Source organism: Engystomops pustulosus, chromosome 4, assembly GCF_040894005.1.
Source record: "Engystomops pustulosus chromosome 4, aEngPut4.maternal, whole genome shotgun sequence".
NCBI lineage: Eukaryota > Metazoa > Chordata > Amphibia > Anura > Leptodactylidae > Engystomops > Engystomops pustulosus.
In genome coordinates, this window is record NC_092414.1 from 10,604,470 (window position 1) to 10,628,312 (window position 23,843).

At 46.7% G+C, this 23,843-nt stretch overlaps 2 protein-coding genes across 5 annotated transcripts in view; one reads left to right on the plus strand and one right to left on the minus strand.

Moving 5' to 3' along the window:
* Positions 1-7,296: 7,296 nt before the first annotated feature.
* LOC140126036 (rho crystallin-like) overlaps positions 7,297-23,843 on the plus strand; it is a 30,473-nt gene continuing 13,926 nt past the window's right edge. The window contains exon 1 of the mRNA XM_072145093.1: positions 7,297-7,342. Coding sequence (XP_072001194.1) covers positions 7,312-7,342 — 31 coding nt within the window. The 5' untranslated portion in view covers positions 7,297-7,311. The remainder of the gene's footprint in view (positions 7,343-23,843) is intronic.
* On the minus strand, positions 8,360-21,246 carry LOC140126041 (aldo-keto reductase family 1 member C1-like). 4 transcript variants are annotated; one of them, XM_072145099.1, is made up of 9 exons: positions 21,113-21,246; positions 16,668-16,835; positions 15,749-15,865; positions 14,093-14,173; positions 13,465-13,587; positions 13,055-13,164; positions 12,776-12,941; positions 12,503-12,585; positions 8,360-8,476 (listed from the first exon to the last, which is right to left on the minus strand). In XM_072145099.1, the coding sequence occupies exons 1-9, from the start codon at positions 21,188-21,190 to the stop codon at positions 8,434-8,436; spliced, it is 969 nt and encodes a 322-aa protein (XP_072001200.1). In that variant the 5' UTR covers positions 21,191-21,246; the 3' UTR covers positions 8,360-8,433. The 4 variants fall into 4 exon arrangements, with proteins under 4 accessions (XP_072001200.1, XP_072001201.1, XP_072001202.1 ...); XM_072145100.1 differs by lacking the exon at positions 15,749-15,865; XM_072145101.1 differs by lacking the exon at positions 16,668-16,835 and having other exon boundaries at positions 21,113-21,245.

The following is a 23,843-nucleotide window of genomic DNA, read 5'->3' on the forward strand; positions in this document are numbered from 1 at the left end:
GTACACCCGAGTCCAGAGGGGTTCTGGCAACATGCACACACTGCCCAGATATATCAGCAATGGGAGCAGGTAAGTTTTAATCAAGTTCACCCTTTCCCTGAGGGTCAAAGACCAACCCTTCCACTGGTCCACCTTCTGGGCGGCGATCTTAAGCCTGCCGTCCCAGTTTTGCATGGGGTAATCCCCCTGGCCAAATTCGATGCCGAGAACTTTGGCAGAGTCTTGGGGCCCTGGAAGAGTGTCCGGGAGATCAAACCCTGGATCCCCCTCTCCCAGCCAGAGACTCTCACACTTATCCCGGTTGATCTTGGACCCAGAAGCCTCTGAGTAGCGGTCAACCTCTGACATCACCCATTGCGCCTCCCCTCTCAAGGACACAAAAACGGTGACATCATCAGCATACGCTACCACCCTTAGAGTGGCTTCCGGTGCCGCCCGGTCCATCCCGACTCCCACCAACGGCCCACGATCAACCCTCCTAAGGAATGGGTCAATCGCAAACACGTATAGAAGTGGGCTCAGAGGACAACCCTGGCGAACACCAGACCCAACCTCAAAAGAGCGGCCAATCCAACCGTTCACAAGCGGGAAACTCTCTGCCCCTGCGTACAAAACCTTTAGCCAATTGACAAACTCCCCCGGCAGGCCATACCTCAGAAGGACAGACCAGAGGTACTCGTGGTTAACCCGATCAAACGCTTTTGCCTGATCCAAGGACAGCAAGTACCCCTTCCAGTTACCAGCCCTGCCCTGCTCCACTGCCTCCCGGACACAAAGCACAGCACTAAATGTACTGCGGCCTGGAACAGAGCAGTGCTGGGTCCCCGAAAGGAGCCGGGGCGCAAACTGCACCAGCCGATTAAACAGCACCTTTGCCAAAACCTTTCTGTCCGTATTGAGAAGCGCTATGGGACGCCAGTTCTCAATACGAGATCGGTCCTTACCCTTTGACAGGATGATCAGGGCAGACCTCCTCATTGACTTCGGCAGAGCGCCCGAGGAAAGACACTCATTGAATACCTCAGTCAAGAGGGGAACCAAGGCGTCCTTAAAGGTCTTATAAAACTCAGATGTTAAGCCATCCGGACCCGGCGATTTCTTGAGGGCGAGCCCTTCAATCGCCCGGCTGACTTCCTCTTCCCTGATCATCTCTGTCAAAACATCAAGAGAGGGGTCTACTCCTGGCTCAGGGACAGTTTCAGCCAGGAAAGCCGACATCCCATCCCGATCTAGATCCTTCCTGCCCAAGAGGTGAGAGTAGAAGGATCTGACGACCTCCAGAATCCCTGATCTGGACCTTTTCAGGGATCCCGTACTGTCAACCAGTCCTGTGACAACTTTACCATTCACTGACATCTTGCAGTTTCTGTAAGGGTCGGGCGAGCGGTATTTCCCGTAATCCCTCTCAAAAACCAAAGATGCGTGTCTATCGTACTGACACCTCTTCAGCAAGGATTTCACTCTGGAGATGTCCTCACGACTACCTCCAGTCGAGACGAGATGCTCGAGTTTCCTCCTCAGGCCCTGATACAGGCGGTACCTGTCCAGGCTCCTGAGGCTCGAGAGCTGGCGGAAGAATCTCGCCACCCTTTTCTTGAGCATCTCCCACCACTCTGACTTACTGCTACAAAGGCCCAGCAATGGTACCTGGCTCTGAAGAAAGTCCTCAAAGGATTGTCTTATCTCTGCTTCTTCCAGGAGAGACGAATTGAGCTTCCAGTAGCCTCTTCCCATCCGGGGGGTCTCTGTAACATTCAGAGAAAACAAAATTAAACAGTGGTCGGAGAACTCCACCTCAACAACGGACACTGCTGAAGAGATGGCTTCCTCCTTTAAATAAAACCTGTCTATTCTAGACCTGCAGCTACCCCTATAATAGGTGAACCCCGTGTGACCTGGGGTGTGCCGGATGTGGACATCCACCAGGCGAGCCTCACTGGCTATGCTATTAAGAGCGACGCTATCATAAGTCAGCTTGTCTCTGGAACCTCCCCTATCCTGGGACCTCGTGACAGCATTGAAGTCCCCTCCAAAGACCACCTGCCGACTTGTAAAAAGGTAGGGCTTGATCCTCATAAAGAGACACTTCCTGTCCCACTTGGACTGGGGACCATAGATGTTAATAAGACGAAGTTCTTGTCCCTTCATGAGGACATCCAGGATCAGGCACCTCCCCATTTCTAACTCAATAACTCGTCGGCATTCTACCGGTGCGGTAAAAAGGACCGCCACTCCGCTATACGGCTCGGCCGCAAGAGACCAATGGGAAGGCCCGTGTCTCCATTCCCTCTTAGCTTTAAACACGGCCGCCAAATCTGGCAGCCTGGTCTCCTGCAAAAATAAAATGTCGGCTTCAACACGGCCGAGAAAATCAAAGGCCGCAAATCTAGCCGCATCAGACTTAATGCTGGCGACATTAATGGACGCCAGCGTCAACGGAGTGGGTGCCGCCATCATGAGTGATTGAGTTAGACGGCTTTTTTCTTACTACCTCCCTTCCCTCTACTGTCCTCTGAGGATGATCCCTTTTCCCTTTTCCCTTCAGAATTGGGGCAACTTCTTTTTAACGAAATTGAGGTGTCCATGTTATTACTGACCCCCAAGGACCCACCCGGACCACCCTCTCCTTCGTCCTTGTCTCCTGGCTCTGAGTCAGTCTCCCACTCTGAGGACCCGGCTTCCCCAGAGGATAGAGACTCGGCGCCCCCTGCAGGCTGCTCCGCCGCCACCTCCAGAACCCCACCCTCAGCCTCTCCTTCCGAGGAGGCGATCTCATCGAGGGTGAGGAACTGGTTGGAAAGCTCAACCAGAGGGGAGGAAGTTTTCCCTTCCTTAGGTACCTTAGATACGCCGCGTTTTTTCTTTTTCTGCTTGCGCTTATTTTCTAGCCAAATCCTATTATCCTCATCCATACTCTCATAATGGGAGGACGTGGAGGACATGGCACCTTTCTCGCGCTCCATCCTCCTGACCTCCTCATCCAACTCATCATCCCTCAGGGCCTCAGTAGCATGACCAGCCTCTGAGGAAGGACCAAGGGTCACCCCAGCAACCTGAGGCTTCCCCAGCTCTCTCCCTTTTTGTCTGGCTTCAAGCCGCCTTAACTGAGAAGGCGACTTCTTCTTGCTTTTCTTCACAGGCCCCTCAGCTCCTCCACCTCTGCTGGTACCTTCCCCAGCAGAAGCAACCTCATGGCTCTCCTCCACTGGGGTCACAACCGCATTGGCAAAGGAGCGAGGACAACGGCTGAAAGGGTGACCGAGCTCACCACACAGGTTACACCTAATGTCCTTACAGGATGCAGCGAGATGACCTAGCCCACCACACAAAGCGCACTTCTGCACTTGACAGCTGGCGCTAAAGTGTGTGGGGTCACCGCACCTGTGACAGACCTTCGGCTGCCCCTGGTAGAAAATCAGGATTCTGTCCCGCCCAAGAAAGGCTGAAGAGGGAATGTGGGCGACTGTGCCGCCTGAACACTTCAACTTCATCATGAAGGTCCAGGCCCCAGACCAAATGCCAAATTCATCGCGGTTTTTCTGAGGTACCTGTACAACCTCACCATAACGACTTAGCCACGTCATGATGTCCATGCAAGAAAGTGACTCGCTACGGGTCAAAACGGTCACCTTCTTGACTGTGTTTTGGCGAGACACTGCTTGCACAGCAAAGTCTCGCCATGCGGGCTCGTTCTTTGCCAGCTCATAATTCGACCAGAAGAGCTCTAAGCCCTCCGGCCGAACAAAGCTGACATCGAACTCCGGAGTACCATAAGGATGTATCAGGGCAAAGATGTCACTAGCCCTGAAGTTCATCTTCAGGAGGAGCTCCACCACCCTTGACCTGGGTGGGCATGCGTCACTGCCCCTCCAGCGAAGACGAACCACATTCCTACGGGCAGCTCCGGGCCCGGTTGTGGGTAAAGACCATACAGTCTCTCCCCCCCTTTTCTCTTGGAAGGCTGCCAGGCCATGCCTGTCTGTCCAGAAGGACAGATCAACCTCTCTCCCCTCTACATTGATTGACTTTTCCCCTCTCCTGAGAGCCTCCAGAAGACGCCTTTGCAAAACGCTGTTCCCAGAGCCAGGAGACAAGGAGTTAACCCCACTTGCCCCAGCGGTGACACTCGCATAGCTCCTTATGGGAGCGGCCACCACTGGGGGTGCAGATGGACCAGCACTCACACCAGGATCCCCCTCAGCGCCATTCACCACCCCCACATTCACCACACTATGTACATTACTGCCTCGCTTCCTTGCATCACTGCCTCGCTTCCTTGCATCACTCACACCAGCTGGGCCAGGAGGACCTGGGGTTGCCTCGGCGTCACTGGGCACTGGGGGTAGAGCCACCTCCATAGCTGATTCAGCCTGAGAAGAGGCAGCTCCAACCCCGATCTTACTTGTGCCCTCTGCCTCATTGGCATTAACCCCTTGTTGTCCAGCAGTTTTTATGATGTTTGAGCATCGCTGCTCGATTAGTGGTAGAGGCCTCTTTTCCTTACAGACTCCAGACAGTTTTTTTTGCCCCTTTCATATCTTCAGAGTTTGATGCACCAATACAGAATAACACTTTTCCTGCGACTTTCTCTGCAGGCTGCACGGGATGTTTGGGAGGCGCCGCACTACAAGCCCCAGCAGCCCCATCACGCTGCCGCTGCTCACCGGAGCAAGCAACAGCGCTAGGGGCCACAGGAGCTACCGCCACTGCCCCTGGCACCGGGCCACCCCCCCCTCCCACTGGGGGGCAGCGCACAGTACCAGGACCTGCTGGATCGCCCTCACTGTCCGGCCTTTCGGCCGATGCCTTCCCTGCACCATCCTTGCTACTACAAACAAGGCTGGTGCTCTGCGCCATGATGGAACGTGGCTTTGCACTCTCCCCGCACCCTGGCACCGAGTCCACTGCAGGATTCGTGCTGGGCTGGGTAACGGGGCCTACACGACAGGCTGACACTGCTGCCCGCCCGGAGGGAACAGGGAGGGGACGAAACACCAGATTCACCTCCTGAGACGCCTTGGTCTTCTTGGCTCTCTTCTTTCTCTTTAGTTCGTCATCTGGCATATCATCGCCGAAGGAGAAGTTTTGGAGGTGAACTGGGGACTCGAGCTGACGGATCTGAGCCATTAGCGCCCCTCCCTGGCCGCTGTCATCACTTTCCTCCTCCAGGTTGGCAGAGCCGCAGCCTGATGGTAATGGCGCTTGCTCCGCAGGCAGCCTGTCGTGCGAGGCCTGCTGGTGTTGGTGCAGGCCACCAGACGGACACGGCAGGTCTTCCTCATCCTCCTCATCATCGCCATCATCCGCCTGGATCTGAAGCCCCTTCAGCTTTCTCAGCTTCTCCTGGCGCATGTCATCAAACCTGGCGTCGTTTTCTAATTTCTCACGAAACGGACCGCTGTGCTCACGGATTAGATGTCGCTTTTCTTCCAGAGCGGTGACCTCGGCTTTTAGTCTGTCTATGGTGTTAAGAAGATCAGACTTTTTCTTCTTAGTGGCCACCCCCGCTAGGGCCACGGTCTCCCGTATCTCCTCCTGGAGCCTCCTCAGCGCTTTTCCAGCTTCCTCGTACTCACGGAGGTGCTCAGCAATCCGGGAGCCATAGATGGTAGCAGACTCCCGGGCCTTAAGTTCACCCCATGCTTTTTGCACACCTCCGTGAGCACCCAGCTTTCCAGCTGAACCACCCAGCTTTCCCGCACAGTCACTCAGCTTTCCAGGAGGAGCACTCAGGCTGATGTTACTTGCCTTAATATTCTGTGTTCCGGAGACCTTGCGGCTTCCCTGGGTCTTGGGGGTGGCAGCCGAGGTCACATCGCTGCGTCCTTGGCTCCGGGCAGATCTTCTTACCCCCTGCGCTTTGGCCGGTAACTGGATTCTCCTGCCCCCCGCCGGCCTGGTCCGGGAGACAGGAGCCTGGGATTTTCCTGGCTCACTCATCCCACAGAACCCACTCCCTCCCTGGGGAGGAGAGAGCAGGCCTGGGTGGATTGATCTTCCTCCAGGTGGTGCAGGAGCTCAGTCACAGACAACCACACCCACAGCAGTTCACAGCAGAATGATCCAGCACGAACTATTCTGCTGCCGGTGCAGTCACTGTGTACATACATGACATTACTTATCCTGTACTGATCCTGAGTTACATCCTGTATTATACACCAGAGCTGCACTCACTATTCTGCTGCTGGTGCAGTCACTGTGTACATACATGACATTACTTATCCTGTACTGATCCTGAGTTACATCCTGTATTATACTCCAGAGCTGCACTCACTATTCTGCTGGTGGTGCAGTCACTGTGTACATACATGACATTACTTATCCTGTACTGATCCTGAGTTACATCCTGTATTATACTCCAGAGCTGCACTCACTATTCTGCTGCTGGTGCAGTCACTATGTACATACATGACATTACTTATCCTGTACTGATCCTGAGTTACATCCTGTATTATACTCCAGAGCTGCACTCACTATTCTGCTGGTGGTGCAGTCACTGTGTACATACATGACATTACTTATCCTGTACTGATCCTGAGTTACATCCTGTATTATACTCCAGAGCTGCACTCACTATTCTACTGCTGGTGCAGTCACTGTGTACATACATGACATTACTTATCCTGTACTGATCCTGAGTTACATCCTGTATTATACCCCAGAGCTGCACTCACTATTCTGCTGCTGGTGCAGTCACTGTGTACATACATGACATTACTTATCCTGTACTGATCCTGAGTTACATCCTGTATTATACCCCAGAGCTGCACTCACTATTCTGCTGCTGGTGCAGTCACTGTGTACATACATGACATTACTTATCCTGTACTGATCCTGAGTTACATCCTGTATTATACTCCAGAGCTGCACTCACTATTCTGCTGCTGGTGCAGTCACTGTGTACATACATGACATTACTTATCCTGTACTGATCCTGAGTTACATCCTGTATTATACTATTATATCCTGCATCGTCTCCAGTTACCTGCAGTTGGACTCTGTATCAGATATATTCGGACCCCCATCCAGGGTTGGATGAAGAAGAACATTACCCCCTCCCCCAGGAGTAATTAAAAAGCTCAGGACAAGTTGGATCCGGTCCTTGTCCTAATTGATGATTGAGCACATGATGCTGTCAGTGGACTCTGCTGGGATTAGGTTCTGGTTTCGGTACATTAGGACTTGGGCCGAGCGTCTGATTGTGTAAGATGAAGTGGATCCTGTCCAAAAAAGTTATAATCCTTCTTCAAATCCCAGGACAATACTGTGAACTATGTACAACTACTACATGAAGACAAAACCGGATAGAAAATGGAATTGTCGGTGCTGAATGATGGGAAAGGTAAGTTACAGCCCTTCCCCCTATATCTGTGCGACTGAAAAAGTCCCAAAACTGCCTGAGGCAGAAGCCTCAATGTGACATCACTGTGTGTATTATCCCTGTACTGTGACATCACTGTGCGTATTATCCCTGTACTGTGACATCACTGTGCGTATTATCCCTGTACTGTGACATCACTGTGCGTATTATCCCTGTACTGTGACATCACTGTGCGTATTATCCCTGTACTGTGACATCACTGTGTGTATTATCTCTGTACTGTGACATCACTGTGTGTATTATCCCTGTACTGTGACATCACTGTGTGTATTATCCCTGTACTGTGACATCACTGTGTGTATTATCCCTGTACTGTGACATCACTGTGTGTATTATCCCTGCACTGTGACATCACTGTGTGTATTCTCCCTGCACTGTGACATCACTGTGTGTATTATCCCTGTACTGTGACATCACTGTGTGTATTATCCCTGTACTGTGACATCACTGTGTGTATTATCTCTGTACTGTGACATCACTGTGTGTATTATCTCTGTACTGTGACATCACTGTGTGTATTATCCCTGCACTGTGACATCACTGTGTGTATTCTCCCTGCACTGTGACATCACTGTGTGTATTATCCCTGTACTGTGACATCACTGTGTGTATTATCCCTGTACTGTGACATCACTGTGTGTATTATCTCTGTACTGTGACATCACTGTGTGTATTATCTCTGTACTGTGACATCACTGTGTGTATTATCCCTGTACTGTGACATCACTGTGTGTATTATCCCTGTACTGTGACATCACTGTGTGTATTATCTCTGTACTGTGACATCACTGTGTGTATTATCTCTGTACTGTGACATCACTGTGTGTATTATCCCTGTACTGTGACATCACTGTGTGTATTATCTCTGTACTGTGACATCACTGTGTGTATTATCCTGTACTGTGACATCGCTGTCGTAAATACAAAGTCAGAAATCTTCCTTTCCTGGGTTGAAAGCTCAAAGAAAAACAAAAAAATGTTAATCTTTATTGATATTAGTATTAATAAAATGCACAGGATACCATGGGGGGTCAGAGGTCACTCCGGGATCTTTAGTATTCATCATGAAAAGGATATTCCGGATGACTAGAAACCCTGTAAAGATATGGAAACTATTACTTTACATTTTGTTATTTTATCTAGTGCTGAATATTAGTAATTAAATACCAAGATTTCTTTATAAAATTTAATTATAGTTTTTTTTAAACCGAGCAGTTTTACACACATTTAGATTCACGTTTATATTTTATAATTACTGTATATACTTGAGTATAAGCCGAGGTCCCTAATTTTAACACAAAAAAACTGGAAACACCTATTGACTCGAGTATAAGCCGAGGGTGGGAAATGCATTGGTCCCAGCCTACCAGTATGTAGCCAGCAAGTCCCCTGTAGTATACAGCCTGCCAGCACCTGTGTAGTATATAGCCAGCTAGCCCCCTGTAGTATATAGCTTGCCAGCCTCCTGTAGTATATAGCCAGCCATCCCCCTGTAGTAAATAGCCTGCCAGCCCCTGTAGTATATGGCCTGCAAGCCCCCTGTAGTATATAGCCTGCCAGCCCCTGCAGTATATAGCCTGCCAGCCCCCGTAGTATATAGCCTGCCAGCCCATATAATATATAGCCTGCCAGCCCCCGTAGTATATAGCCTGCTAGCCCCCGTAGTATATAGCCAGCCCCTGTAGTATATAGCCAGTCAGCCCCCTGTATTCTACAGCCTGCCAGCCCCCTGGGTATATAGCCAGCCCTCCCCCTGTAGTATATAGACAGCCAGCCCCCTGTAGTATATAGCCAGCCCCCTGTAGTATATAGCCGTACAAGCCCTCTGTAGTATATAGCCGCACAAGCCCTCTGTAGTATATAGACAGCCCCCTGTAGTATACAGCCGGCCACCCCCCGTTAATATATAGCCTGCCGGCCCCCTGTAGTATATAACCTGCCAGCCCCCTGTAGTTTATTGCCTTCCATCCCTTGTAGTATATAAGCCTTCCAGCCCCTGTAGTATACAGACAGCCCCTTGTAGTATATAGCCTTCCAGCCCCTGTAGTATATATACAGCCCTCTGTAGTATATAGCCTGACAGCCCCTGTAGTATATAGCCTGCAAGCCCCCCCCCCCAGTATATAGCCTGTCAGTCCTCTGTAGTATATAGTTTGCCAGCCCCCTGTAGTATATAGCCTGCCAGCCCCCTGTAGTATATAGTTTGCCAGCCCCCTGTAGTATATAGCCTGCCAGCCATCCGGTAGTATACAGCCTGCCCCCTGTAGTATATAGCCTGCCAGCTCCTGTCCCCAATATAATGCCTGTAAATAAAAAACAAACACTGTACTCACCTTTCAGACGCCCCTCTTCTATACAGTGATGCTCCGGCAACGGCTCCGTGTCCCTGCGCCGTCTATCGCAGGAACCATGACGTCAGCCGATCCCTGCGACGGACTGGGACACGGAGCCGATACTGGAGCATCGCTGTATAGAAGGGGTCCTACCGGGGGTGTCTGAAGTTGAGTACACTGTTAGGTTTTTTTTTACTCGAGTATAAGCCGAGGTGAGGTTTTTCAGCACATTTTTTGTGCTGAAAAACTCGGCTTATACTCGAGTATTTACAAGTAGGCTTTTTGTTGTCTCTATTATTACATTGAAATGTTTTTTTTAGAAGTTGTCATTTCTAATTATGTACAACTAATTATTGGGTGATATTATTTTTATTACATTAGAATTTTTAATTTTCCGTTTTTTATTGTATTATTATTTTAGATTTTCTCACAATGAGATTTTTACAGCACGTTTTATACTTTTTAAAAAGTCTATTTGGCCCCAATTCTCACTGTGTGTATTTCTTAATTCCCCCGATTTTCTCGGCCTGGCTCGGGATTACATTTCGTTGAGATGTTGTAATAGTGAAAAAATATTTTTGTTAATCTAATCTGAGAACCTGTTTACAAAAATACTAAAAAAAAAAAGTTTTAGATTTCAATTTTGGCACAATGGGAAAATTGCACAAAACCTCATTGTTTTATGTAGATTTCATCTATGGACAGAATTCCTCGTTACTTTTGGGCTTTGGGATTTTTGTGCCAAATACTATTCCTGGCACCCAACTCGGCTGCCCCCATTCCCCGAACACCTCACTAATGGACGCCGCTCATAGACTGTTTATATCTGGGGATGTGATTGCACCACAGGTCTGTTCCCTGCAGCCAAGAAGGAAATGAATGTCTTCATTTGTGCACATTTATGTTAACAACGAAACCTAAAAGGGATCCTGGAGGTTTAAAAATTCTAAAAAAAAAAAAATCCAAAAAATTTCCTAACAAAATTATATGAAATCACTTTTATTTTACATTTTATCTCAATGCATATAGAACCTGTAATCTATATGATGGGCTTTTTTAAAGGGGTGTTCTAGGTTAAATATATTGATGTAATACTTTGTACAGCTAGGGGTCGGACCTGTTACCCCAACTGATCAGTTGTTCTTATCATTCAATGCATATAAAACGGAACACAAAGCAGATGCCCTGTTTCCTTTGTAATGGAACCTCCATTGTCCCTTGGTTAATAACCACTGTAGGCACTGAAGGTGTAGCTTCCTATTTCCTCCCTGATAAGAACATATAACTCAGTGAGCAGAGGGAGTCGAGAGGACATGAACCTGTGACTGTAGATAGAGGAAATAAAGAGCTGTTCAACTGTACTTAAAGGAAGGGGTAGAGAATTTTATGCGGGGATAGAGAGAACTGTGCAGCTGTGACTATCGGAAGAGGCTAGAGAGAACTGTGCAGCTGTGACTATAAGCAGATGCTAGAGAGAACTGTGCAGCTGTGACTATCGGCAGAGGCTAGATAGAACTGTGCAGCTGTGACTATTGGCAGAGGCTAGAGAGAACTGTGCAGCTGTGACTATCGGAAGAGGCTAGAGAGAACTGTGCAGCTGTGACTATAAGCAGATGCTAGAGAGAACTGTGCAGCTGTGACTATCAGCAGAGGCCAGATAGAACTGTGCAGCTGTGACTATCGGCAGAGGGTAGATAGAACTGTGCACCTGTCACTTGTTGCTGCAACATAAGAGATGAATTAAAGAGAACTCTAAGGCTATGACTTTAAAGAGGATATTGAGATAACTGTGTGGCTGAAACTGTAGAGAGGGGATAGAGAGGACTGTGCAGCTGTAACTGTATGGAGGGGATAGAGAGAACTGTGCAGCTGTGATTATAGGGCGAGAATAGAAAGAATTGTGCACCCCTAACTAGAGGGACAGGATAGAAAACTTGTTGTTGCAACTATAAAGAGGAAATAATGACAACTGTGCAGCTGTGTCTGTTGGCAGGGGATAGAGAGTTGTGACTTTGTGGGGAGGATCCACAGAATTTGTAGCTATAACTGTAGAGAGGGGATAGACAGAAATGCGGATCAGTAATTGTAGAGGGGGATAGAGATGGTTGTGTGAGGATTCTGAGACAATCGAGCAGCTGCGACAGTAAGGAAGAGATAGAGGGCACTGTGCAGCTGTGAATGTAAGGAGGGGGATAAAGAAAACTGTGCACCTGTGACTGTCGGGAAGGGATAGAAAGAACTGTGCAGCTGTGACTGTAGGAAGGGGATAGAGAAAACTGTGCAGCTGTGACTGTCGAGAGGGGATATTGAGATCAGTGTAGCTGTGACTGTAGGGCGGGGATAGAGAGAACTGTGCAGCTGTCACTGTAGGAAGGGAATATAGAGAACTGTGCAGCTGTGACTGTAGGGAGGGGATAGAGTGAACTGTGCAGCCGTGACTGTAGGAAGGGTATAGAGAGAACTGTGCATCTGTGACTGTTGGGAACGAATATAGATAACTGTGCAGCTGTGACTGTCAGGAGGGCATAGAGTGAACTGTGCAGCTGTGATAGTAGGAAGGGGATGGAGAGAACTGTGAACGGCAAGCAGAGAACTGTAAACTTACAGTACAGTAAGTATATTTGTATAATGTTTAACTCTTCACTCTTTAAAAAATAACATGGAAACTGGAAAGCGCTTTTAATAGAAGAAACTTTTTTCTCTAGCAGAGGTAACTTCTTAGCAGACGGTGTGCCTGGCTGGGTATAATTTTCTGTCAGTAAGTTAAATACAGGAATGCAAAACTCACGGCTTTAAATCTGTGTAGCGCAGGTTTCTGTTCATTCCATCGATCCTTTGCATTTCCTCAGGGGTCAACTCAAAGTCAAAAACCTGTAGAGAGAAACTACATCAGTTCAGAGCTGCTGTGCCTCTTGAAATACAGTGAGCTCCCTCTAGTGGTGGCTTATGGCCTCCGCAATTTGTCAAATGAACTTGTTTGGCTGAGGAATTATACAGAGGTGAGAAATCTATAGTTAAAGGATCTTTCCACATAAAAAGCACTTACTGATGTGTTTCTTACCTTGAAGTTTTCTTTGATTCGTTCTGGATTATAACTTTTGGCTATGGGCACTACTCCGCGCTGGATTTGGTAACGTAGGGCAATATGTGCTGATGTTTTATCATATTTCTTGGCAATTTCCACTAACACTGGATCTTCAAGTAATACTGGAGAGTTCTGATCCACCCTAAACATGTAAAATATGCCAAAAATTGTAATAATTTTTTGTACTATGTATCGGTTTTAGCATCTGCCCTCCCCTTGGGTAAAAAAAATGTCTAATAATTGACCAGTACATACCAGATCTTGTGTCTATGTGACCCCAGAACATTATATCCTGCAAGAAGAATGTCCTTAGATTTGCAGTAGTCGAGCAGTTTACTCTGGTTTAGGTAGGGGTGACATTCAACCTACAAAACATCGTCATATAAGAATTAAAATATTTGATTCTGTCTTTGTGGAGGGGGACACTAGGGGGAACCAAAGAGTAAACTGTATACTGTCCTTCACTGAGCTCAATGGTAACTCAGTATGCATTAAGTTCTCTAGCTCCCTCCAGTGGTGACTTCAGGAATCTGAAGCTTTCTCATTTAACTCTATGCATATGCAGCAGATTCGGGGCTCCCTATTAGGAAATTAGAACTCAAAGCCTAATATTGATTGACCAAGCCAATAATCTAAGCCAGATCTAGATTTTTAAAAAAAAATACCTGGTTCAGAACTGGCTTATGCTTTAGTCCCGGCTTGTTGAGAATCTTTTCCAATTGACGACAATTAAAATTGGAGACTCCGATGGATTTTACCAGTCCGGCATCTTTACATTTCTCCATGGCCTGTGAATAAGGGACACAAGAGGGATATTAAAGAAGACCCTTCCTTTTAATACTGTATTGATGCCTCTATCCTATGCTTTCTCATTGTGGCTACTGATGGGTACAGTAACAAAGCCCTAAGTAATTAAGAGATAATTAATTTTTACAAATAGAGTTCTGTTAATTGGCACCACTAGAGGGAGCTCAGGAGTTCATTGCATACTGTTAACTCAGTGAACTCAACAATTGAGCTCCTTTGCTCCCCTTAGTGGTGGATGCTGGTAGACAGAATGAAATCGTTGATCCCATCACTCAAAAGCTGTAAGTAGAGGAAAACTTCTCGAAAACCATGCCACACATAGTAATAGGTCATTTGAGCCCCCAATGGCTCTGGGGGCAATAGTGTGGTGCTAGCCCATCTCTTGGGTCCCCAGTGGTATTTTCCCTTTGCCGAGCTGATGATCTTGAAGGACAGGGACCTGATGAAGTAGTCAATCTACCCACCTCTCGACCAGTTACTACTCACCTCCCAGATGGCACACAGGTCTGTACTCATGTCAAGGAGAATTTTCCCATTTTCATCCATAGGGATGTAATCTCCTCCAGCCTGAGGAAGTAAGAGAGATTTATTAACCCAGTGACGGCTCCAAATGGAGTTTACACAGTGTGCTGGAGCATAACCCGGCAGCCAAATCCAGATGGCAAGAACCCAGCCCCAAATCTTAAGTTCTGTTAAATAATATTACTAAGAGGCTAAACACTAGATGGATAGTTTTGCTGATACATGGGATTTGAGACAGAGATAGATAGATAGACTTGCACTGATACAAGGCGGGGCACGGAGGGGCATTGAGTGGGGATTTCCAGACTGTGGAGTTTACTGGTGGTCAGTGTTTGTGGCTATAACCTGGATTTTTCCCGGCACAAGATATAGGGGCTCATTTACTAAGGAACCGAATCGCGCATTTTCGTCGGGTTTCCCAAATATTTCCTATTTGCACCGAATTGCCCCTGGATTTTGGCGCACACAATCGGCTTTTGGCGCATCGGTGCTGGCTTTAACGGGGCCACGGCCGTCGGAAAACCCGACAGATTCAGAAAAAAAAGCGGAATTTAAAAAAGAAAATTGTGTCGCAAGGATAGCACTCACATGCACCACAACAAAGAAGGTGAACTCCGGCGGACTTCAGCGCAGCAGCGACACCTGGTGGATATCAGGCACACGACCTTAGTGAATCCTGGAAAGCTCCGAATCAACATTGGACAACGCACCGCGGGATCGCGAATGGACCAGGTAAGTAAATGAGCCCCAATGTGCATATGATGGGGACTCAGAGACTATAGACAGAACAATGATACCTAAACTGTCCCTACCGACTTACTGGGTCCACCCTAACCAGTGGCTTGTAACGGGGCTTCCACCAAAGTGAGGGCACATAAACAAATAAGGTCAGAGGTCCGGGTCACAACTGAGATATAACAAATATGGTACAAAATCAAAGTACAAAGGGATAGTCAGAAAACATAAGTCACAATCTGAAAAACAGAGATACAGAAGTATAGTAAGAGAAGCACGATATAGAGCTAGCCGGAAATATAACCAAAAATCAACTAGCCATGAACAAAATATATATAGGTGGTCAAGGAGCCTCAGTTGCCGGATAATTTTAGGTAGACCAGAGCAGAGCTGCAGAGAGACTGCTTGTGGTGCAGTTAGTCTGGACACAGCCAGCAACATAAACCATAGTTCACACTATGAAAAGTCAAGCAAAAACAGAAAGAAATTCTACGGACAGAGGAAGACACTGGGATGGATGTTATAGTGAAGTTCTATCCAAGGCAGGACCTGGTGGTCATCTACATAATCATTTTATGTCCACATACCTGTGTAATGATATGGGTTTCTATAGCCACAGACCTGCCAGTCTGGTAATAGCAGTCCCTATCCAATCCTCATAAACCCCCCCAAATTCCTCCATCGATGGAAACAGAGCACCAGGATTCCTTGCCTTCCAGGTTCCTGCTTAGTGATCATCTCCAACGTCCCTGACCTCAGCCTCTTCTACGATTCTTCTACGATGGTCCTAGATCTCCAGGAATAACCTACAGATCGTTTCATGAACTACGATTGTATCCGACCTCTCCAACCAACTTCTAGTGGTATCATATGAAGAATATTCACCCGGAGAGACATCGGCCAGTGTATGAGGAAGAGGTCCATGTCATCCAGCTGAAGAGTCTCCAGGGACTGTCTCACGTTTGGTTCCACCAGTTCTGGTTTGTGAAATATTGACCAAAGCTGAGAGAGGAGATAAAAAATGTAAAAAAAAAGTGAGAATAAAACTAAACGAAACGACTTCCTGTGACTCCTACAGGACACACCCACATGTAGCAGGATGGTGGTCACCGGTGGTCACCACAGGAAGTCAGTGGTCGGTAGGATACAGAAAAAGTGATAAAAGAAGAGGAAAAATAGACAAATAGAAGTGTATAATACTAAGTTATACTACAGGGTGCCTGACACTACCGCAGAGGAAGTGGTATTTAAAGGGGATGTCCATATAGGTTCAAAAAGGGCTCCAATAATGAAACCTTAAGTCCGTCCTCTTGACCTGCAGATGTTTGGCAGGAAACCACAAATCCTTCCTGTGTTACGGGGATACCGAGGCTTTGTAATAGGATTTGAAATCAGATATTTGACCCTCCGCCTGCCACTCGCAAGCCAGGAAGCTTCACTCCGCAAGGAATAGACGGATAAGTCCAACCACATGTGCTCGCGACCATGGCCAACAATGGTCGGGAAGAGGCCACAGGAAAAGGGAAGAGGAGAAGATGAGGAACGACTCGTATCGTTGGACAATGCACTTTCTGTGAACTCCTCCGGACGGGTAAGTAAATCTGCCCCACTGTGTCTATAAGATGTGTGTACAATAAGGGACAATATAGAGACCTCCACTGGTACCACGACCAACCTCAGGTTCTGAGTTGGAATGGAATTTTACCCTCTAGCTCAGTATTAGTAGATCTAATATTCTAATCATGAACCAGAAGGATTGGGATGAGCATTTCTACAGCTGTGTAATAATTGGGAGCTCCCTTACCTTTCCAGTGTAGAACACATCATTTCGTTTTATCGTTCCATCTGCCATCTTCTTCTGAATCGCCCGTCCAACTTCTTTTTCATTGCCGTACAAATGTGCGTTATCAATGTGCCGGAAGCCAACATCTAGAGCGACCTCAACAGCGCATTCACTCTCCGAAACTGGGAACTAGAAGGAATGTATGTACACAGTGACCTCACCAGCAGAATAGTGAGTGCAGCTCTGGAGTATAATACAGGATGTAACTCAGGATCAGTACAGGATAAGTAATGTCATGTATGTACACAGTGACTGCAGCAGCAGCAGAATAGTGAGTGCAGCTCTGGGGTATAATACAGGATGTAACTCAGGATCAGTACAGGATAAGTAATGTCATGTATGTACACAGTGACTGCACCAGCAGCAGAATAGTGAGTGCAGCTCTGGAGTATAATACAGGATGTAACTCAGGATCAGTACAGGATAAGTAATGTCATGTATATGCACCAGCAGCAGAATAGTGAGTGCAGCTCTGGGGTATAATACAGGATGTAACTCAGGATCAGTACAGGATAAGTAATGTCATGTATGTACACAGTGACTGCACCAGCAGCAGAATAGTGAGTGCAGCTCTGGGGTATAATACAGGATGTAACTCAGGATCAGTGCAGGATAAGTGATGTCATGTATGTACACAGTGACTGCACCAGCAGCAGAATAGTGAGTGCAGCTCTGGGGTATAATACAGGATGTAACTCAGGATCAGTACAGGATAAGTAATGTCATGTATGTACACAGCGACTGCACCAGCAGCAGAATAGTGAGTGCAGCTCTGGAGTATAATACAGGATGTAACTCAGGATCAGTACAGGATAAGTAATGTCATGTATATGCACCAGCAGCAGAATAGTGAGTGCAGCTCTGGGGTATAATACAGGATGTAACTCAGGATCAGTACAGGATAAGTAATGTCATGTATGTACACAGTGACTGCACCAGCAGCAGAATAGTGAGTGCAGCTCTGGGGTATAATACAGGATGTAACTCAGGATCAGTGCAGGATAAGTGATGTCATGTATGTACACAGTGACTGCACCAGCAGCAGAATAGTGAGTGCAGCTCTGGGGTATAATACAGGATGTAACTCAGGATCAGTACAGGATAAGTAATGTCATGTATGTACACAGTGACTGCACCAGCAGCAGAATAGTGAGTGCAGCTCTGGAGTATAATACAGGATGTAACTCAGGATCAGTACAGGCTAAGTAATGTCATGTATGTACACAGTGACTGCACCAGCAGCAGAATAGTGAGTGCAGCTCTGGGGTATAATACAGGATGTAACTCAGGATCAGTACAGGATAAGTAATATCCTGTATGTACACAGTGACTGCACCAGCAGCAGAATAGTGAGTGCAGCTCTGGGGAATAATACAGGATGTAACTCAGGATCAGTGCAGGATAAGTGATGTCATGTATGTACACAGTGACTGCACCAGCAGCAGAATAGTGAGTGCAGCTCTGGAGTATAATACAGGATGTAACTCAGGATCAGTACAGGATAAGTAATGTCATGCATGTACACAGTGACTGCACCAGCAGCAGAATAGTGAGTGCAGCTCTGGAGTATAATACAGGATGTAACTCAGGATCAGTACAGGATAAGTAATGTCATGTATGTACACAGTGACTGCACCAGCAGCAGAATAGTGAGTGCAGCTCTGGGGTATAATACAGCATGTAACTCAGGATCAGTACAGGATAAGTAATGTCATGTATGTACATAGTGACTGCACCAGCAGCAGAATAGTGAGTGCAGCTCTGGGGTATAATACAGGATGTAACTCAGGATCAGTACAGGATAAGTAATGCCATGTATGTACACAGTGACTGCACCACCAGCAGAATAGTGAGTGCAGCTCTGGGGTATAATACAGGATGTAACTCAGGATCAGTACAGGATAAGTAATGTCATGTATGTACACAGTGACTGCACCAGCAGCAGAATAGTGAGTGCAGCTCTGGGGTATAATACAGGATGTAACTCAGGATCAGTACAGGATAAGTAATGTCATGTATGTACACAGTGACTGCACCAGCAGCAGAATAGTGAGTGCAGCTCTGGAGTATAATACAGGATGTAACTCAGGATCAGTACAGGATAAGTAATGTCATGTATGTACACAGTGACTGCACCAGCAGCAGTGAGTGCAGCTCTTGAGTATAATACAGGATGTAACTCAGGATCAGTACAGGATAAGTAATGTCATGTATGTACACAGTGACTGCACCAGCAGCAGAATAGTGAGTGCAGCTCTGGAGTATAATACAGGATGTAACTCAGGATCAGTACAGGCTAAGTAATGTCATGTATGTACACAGTGACTGCACCAGCAGCAGAATAGTGAGTGCAGCTCTGGGGTATAATACAGGATGTAACTCAGGATCAGTACAGGATAAGTAATATCCTGTATGTACACAGTGACTGCACCAGCAGCAGAATAGTGAGTGCAGCTCTGGGGAATAATACAGGATGTAACTCAGGATCAGTGCAGGATAAGTGATGTCATGTATGTACACAGTGACTGCACCAGCAGCAGAATAGTGAGTGCAGCTCTGGAGTATAATACAGGATGTAACTCAGGATCAGTACAGGATAAGTAATGTCATGCATGTACACAGTGACTGCACCAGCAGCAGAATAGTGAGTGCAGCTCTGGAGTATAATACAGGATGTAACTCAGGATCAGTACAGGATAAGTAATGTCATGTATGTACACAGTGACTGCACCAGCAGCAGAATAGTGAGTGCAGCTCTGGGGAATAATACAGGATGTAACTCAGGATCAGTGCAGGATAAGTAATGTCATGTATGTACACAGTGACTGCACCAGCAGCAGAATAGTGAGTGCAGCTCTGGAGTATAATACAGGATGTAACTCAGGATCAGTACAGGATAAGTAATGTCATGCATGTACACAGTGACTGCACCAGCAGCAGAATAGTGAGTGCAGCTCTGGGGTATAATACAGCATGTAACTCAGGATCAGTACAGGATAAGTAATGTCATGTATGTACATAGTGACTGCACCAGCAGCAGAATAGTGAGTGCAGCTCTTGAGTATAATACAGGATGTAACTCAGGATCAGTACAGGATAAGTAATGTCATGTATGTACACAGTGACTGCACCAGCAGCAGAATAGTGAGTGCAGCTCTTGAGTATAATACAGGATGTAACTCAGGATCAGTACAGGATAAGTAATGTCATGTATGTACACAGTGACTGCACCAGCAGCAGAATAGTGAGTGCAGCTCTGGAGTATAATACAGGATGTAACTCAGGATCAGTACAGGATAAGTAATGTCATGTATATACACAGTGACTGCACCAGCAGCAGAATAGTGAGTGCAGCTCTGGAGTATAATACAGGATGTAACTCAGGATCAGTACAGGATAAGTAATGTCATGTATGTACACAGTGACTGCACCAGCAGCAGAATAGTGAGTGCAGCTCTGGGGTATAATACAGGATGTAACTCAGGATCAGTACAGGATAAGTAATGTCATGTATGTACACAGTGACTGCACCAGCAGCAGAATAGTGAGTGCAGCTCTGGAGTATAATACAGGATGTAACTCAGGATCAGTACAGGATAAGTAATGTCATGTATGTACACAGTGACTGCACCAGCAGCAGAATAGTGAGTGCTGCTCTGGGGTATAATACAGGATGTAACTCAGGATCAGTACAGGATAAGTAATGTCATGTATGTACACAGTGACAGCACCAGCAGCAGAATAGTGAGTGCAGCTCTGGGGTATAATACAGGATGTAACTCAGGATCAGTACAGGATAAGTAATGTCATGTATGTACACAGTGACTGCACCAGCAGCAGAATAGTGAGTGCAGCTCTGGGGTATAATACAGGATGTAACTCAGGATCAGTACAGGATAAGTAATGTCAGGTATGTACACAGTGACTGCACCAGCAGCAGAATAGTGAGTGCAGCTCTGGGGTATAATACAGGATGTAACTCAGGATCAGTACAGGATAAGTAATGTCATGTATGTACACAGTGACTGCACCAGCAGCAGAATAGTGAGTGCAGCTCTGGAGTATAATACAGGATGTAACTCAGGGTCTGTAAATTATTCGTGTTATGAAGGACATAACTTATTACGTGAAATTTCATAACAACATTCTTAGTGACGTTTCCGCCATCTGGTGTCAGACCTAGGATACTGCAGACATGAAATCCTGATAAGCTCTGTAGTAGGTGACAAGTTGTGGATAGATCTCCAGTACTTGGCCGTCCTCCAGGTGTATATGCGGAGCAGTTGTCTATAGTAGTGTGGTGTGAGCCCAGATGATACATACAGAAGAAACTAGAGGGGGATAATAATTTTTAGAGCAGGCTTCCCCTCCCTCCCCTTATGTCTACGACTACACACAGCACTCACATATTCAGGGGCGTAGGTCCCGAACCCTAGAACTGGGATCCAATGTCCATCATTCATTAATAGTGATCCGGCTGCCATGTTAGGAGCTCGGGAAGCCTCGGATGTATGGGAGGGTGGAGGACATGTACAGGCTCTTCCTATAGCTCGGGGGTGTATGAGGCCAATGTACGGGAGGCCGCGAGGGACACAAAGGGAAATCCTCTAAATGGAGGAGAAACAAGAAGAACAGGATTTGTTCAAAGTGCAAGAACTGCAACAAAAGTGCAGAGCGAGCTGGACCTCCGCGTACATGGGAGCACGAGCTTCTAAAAATGTGATTATTGACAATTTTTGAGTAGAGAACAAGACCCTAAAATATGATCATCAACATAAACATAAGGTCAAAGGACCAAGTAAGGGAGACAATGGAAGGGGAAAGCTTCCTCGTCGCTTGTTGGATTCCGTTCAGCCCAATTTTGTGTTTGAAGGTCCAAGCAGAAGGGTCCTAGTGGGTTTGTACAACCTATCAGGGTTGAGGTTCAATGATGACTCAGTCCAATGAGCGTCTAGCATTGCGAGGTCGTTCTCTGGTAGTCAGAGGGGAGGGGGGACATCAGGAAGTTGAAGCACAAGGAGTAAAACAAACACAACGTGTCGCCTCACGGAGGCCAACTCATCCTGGGCATGATGCTGTCAGCCATGTACTGGGGTGGGCTCCCCAAGATCACAGACTATGAAGACAACCCCAACTGAGATTACCCAAACCATCAGATGTTACTTGAGTTTCTTAAAGCTTCTCACAGCAATCATTCCTGACCAACTGATCTCCATTGGGAGGTCTCCTCCGAGTTGTTGCTCCTGATACCTCTTTAAAGGGCATCCACCACCAGGATGAAGGACTGTATGCAAATGAGCCTAAGGGGCTCCAGGCTCCATAGGTGTCAATGGAGCCTGGAGCCCCAGAGGCTTATTTGCATACAGTCTTTAGTAGATGTCCTTTAATGTCCCGACTCAACTCTGGTGATGAAGCTCTCCGAGGTTTTAAGATATTTTTTTAACCCTTTTTGTCTCTTTATGGAGGCTTTGATCCGGCCCACATGAGCTTATGTAGGAACAATCCGAAAGGGGGTGCAGTGAGGCTGAGCAAGGGTTCAGAGGGAACTTTTGCAAACACCTGTCAGGAGTGTCGTAAGTTTTTTGTGTCCACAAACCCAAAGATTGCCCATATTGGGTCCCTTGTAAGGGATTAAGTTGTCAAGGCCATAATTGGGTTCAAAAAGGGCTGGATAGTCAGACAGGCCCAAATGCGGTGATAGAGGCCGCCTCCCAACCGGTGACATCGCCAGCACTGGGTAGTCTCATATACATGTAACGCCCCTGCCAAAGCGATCATTACGAAATATTGTGCTCCAATTAGATTGGTATCTGCCCATAGAGCCTGATCACCTCTGTGCGCCATCTAGTGTCCATAACTGGTAATGCAGCAGTACATTATCGGACTGGGAAGGGAAGATTTGATTGTAACCAATCATAACTGTTGTTTTACTTATGTTAATTGTGTTCTGCAGTGAGATTCCTTATTGGTGGATGTCTGGAACTCCGCCTAGAGTGGCATTAACTTATACACCCCCTGGCCGGAAGTTGCAGAGTCTGCTGTCAGAGCTAAGTAATTGCACACATCACTCCACAAGGCCTGCAGACAGGGCCGGCGCCAGCACTGGGTTTGCCTGGGCACGTGCCGGGGGCCTAGAGTTTTTGTGGGGGGGTGCCCCATAAGGAATCCAGGAACTACTGCCAAGATACTATAACCATAGACATCCTTATAATACCGCCATATAATATCAAGTACAAAGTGACATACTGCACAGCACAGGACCACCAGACCCGTGTAGATCCCCCATTGTAGTAGAACTTTCTATGGTTCTGGTGGAAATACCGGGAAGAACAGAAGATCTTGAGCATTAGATGAGCGGATGTATGAGAGAAGGAAAGGATAAGAGCAAAGCAATACCAAGAATATACCGCCATATGTAGCCACAAAATACTACTATACAGTGCCAGGATAATAGCCATAAATTACTGGCATATAGTAACATGAATGTCCCATACAGCTACATAATACCGCCATATGGAGCAAAGATAATACTGCTATACACAGCCGCACAATGCTGTCATATACAGCTACATAATACTGCCATAGCGTTCAAAGATAATACTGCTATACACAGCCACACAATACTGTCATATACAGCTACATAATACCGCCATTCAGTGCCAAGATAATACTGCTATACACAGCCACACAATACTGTCATATACAGCTACATAATACCACCATTCAGTGCCAAGATAATACTGCTATACACAGCCACACAATACTGTCATATACAGCTACATAATGCCGCCATAGCGTTAAAAGATAATACTGCTATACACAGCCACACAATACTGTCATATACAGCTACATAATACCGCCATTCAGTGCCAAGATAATACTGCTATACACAGCCACACAATACTGTCATATACAGCTACATAATGCCGCCATAGCGTTAAAAGATAATACTGCTATACACAGCCACACAATACTGTCATATACAGCTACATAATACCGCCATTCAGTGCTAAGATGATACTGCTACGTACAAGGACATAATACCGCCATATACAGCTACACCTTACTAGCATATTATAATACTGTTGTATATATCTTACTAATACCACCAATGAGTGTCAGGATAATACTGCTATG

What these genes read in the sequence shown, in the direction of transcription:
- LOC140126041 (XM_072145099.1), bottom strand. Translation starts at nt 21,190, where the DNA reads ATGGCAGCCGGATCACTATTAATGAATGATGGACATTGGATCCCAGTT. An exon ending in GGACCTACGCCCCTGAATAT is followed by an intron (nt 16,836 to 21,112) that starts GTGAGTGCTGTG and finishes CATTCCTTCTAG; the next exon opens with TTCCCAGTTTCGGAGAGTGA. An exon ending in ACTGGCCGATGTCTCTCCGG is followed by an intron (nt 14,174 to 15,748) that starts GTGAATATTCTT and finishes TTACTTCCTCAG; the next exon opens with GCTGGAGGAGATTACATCCC.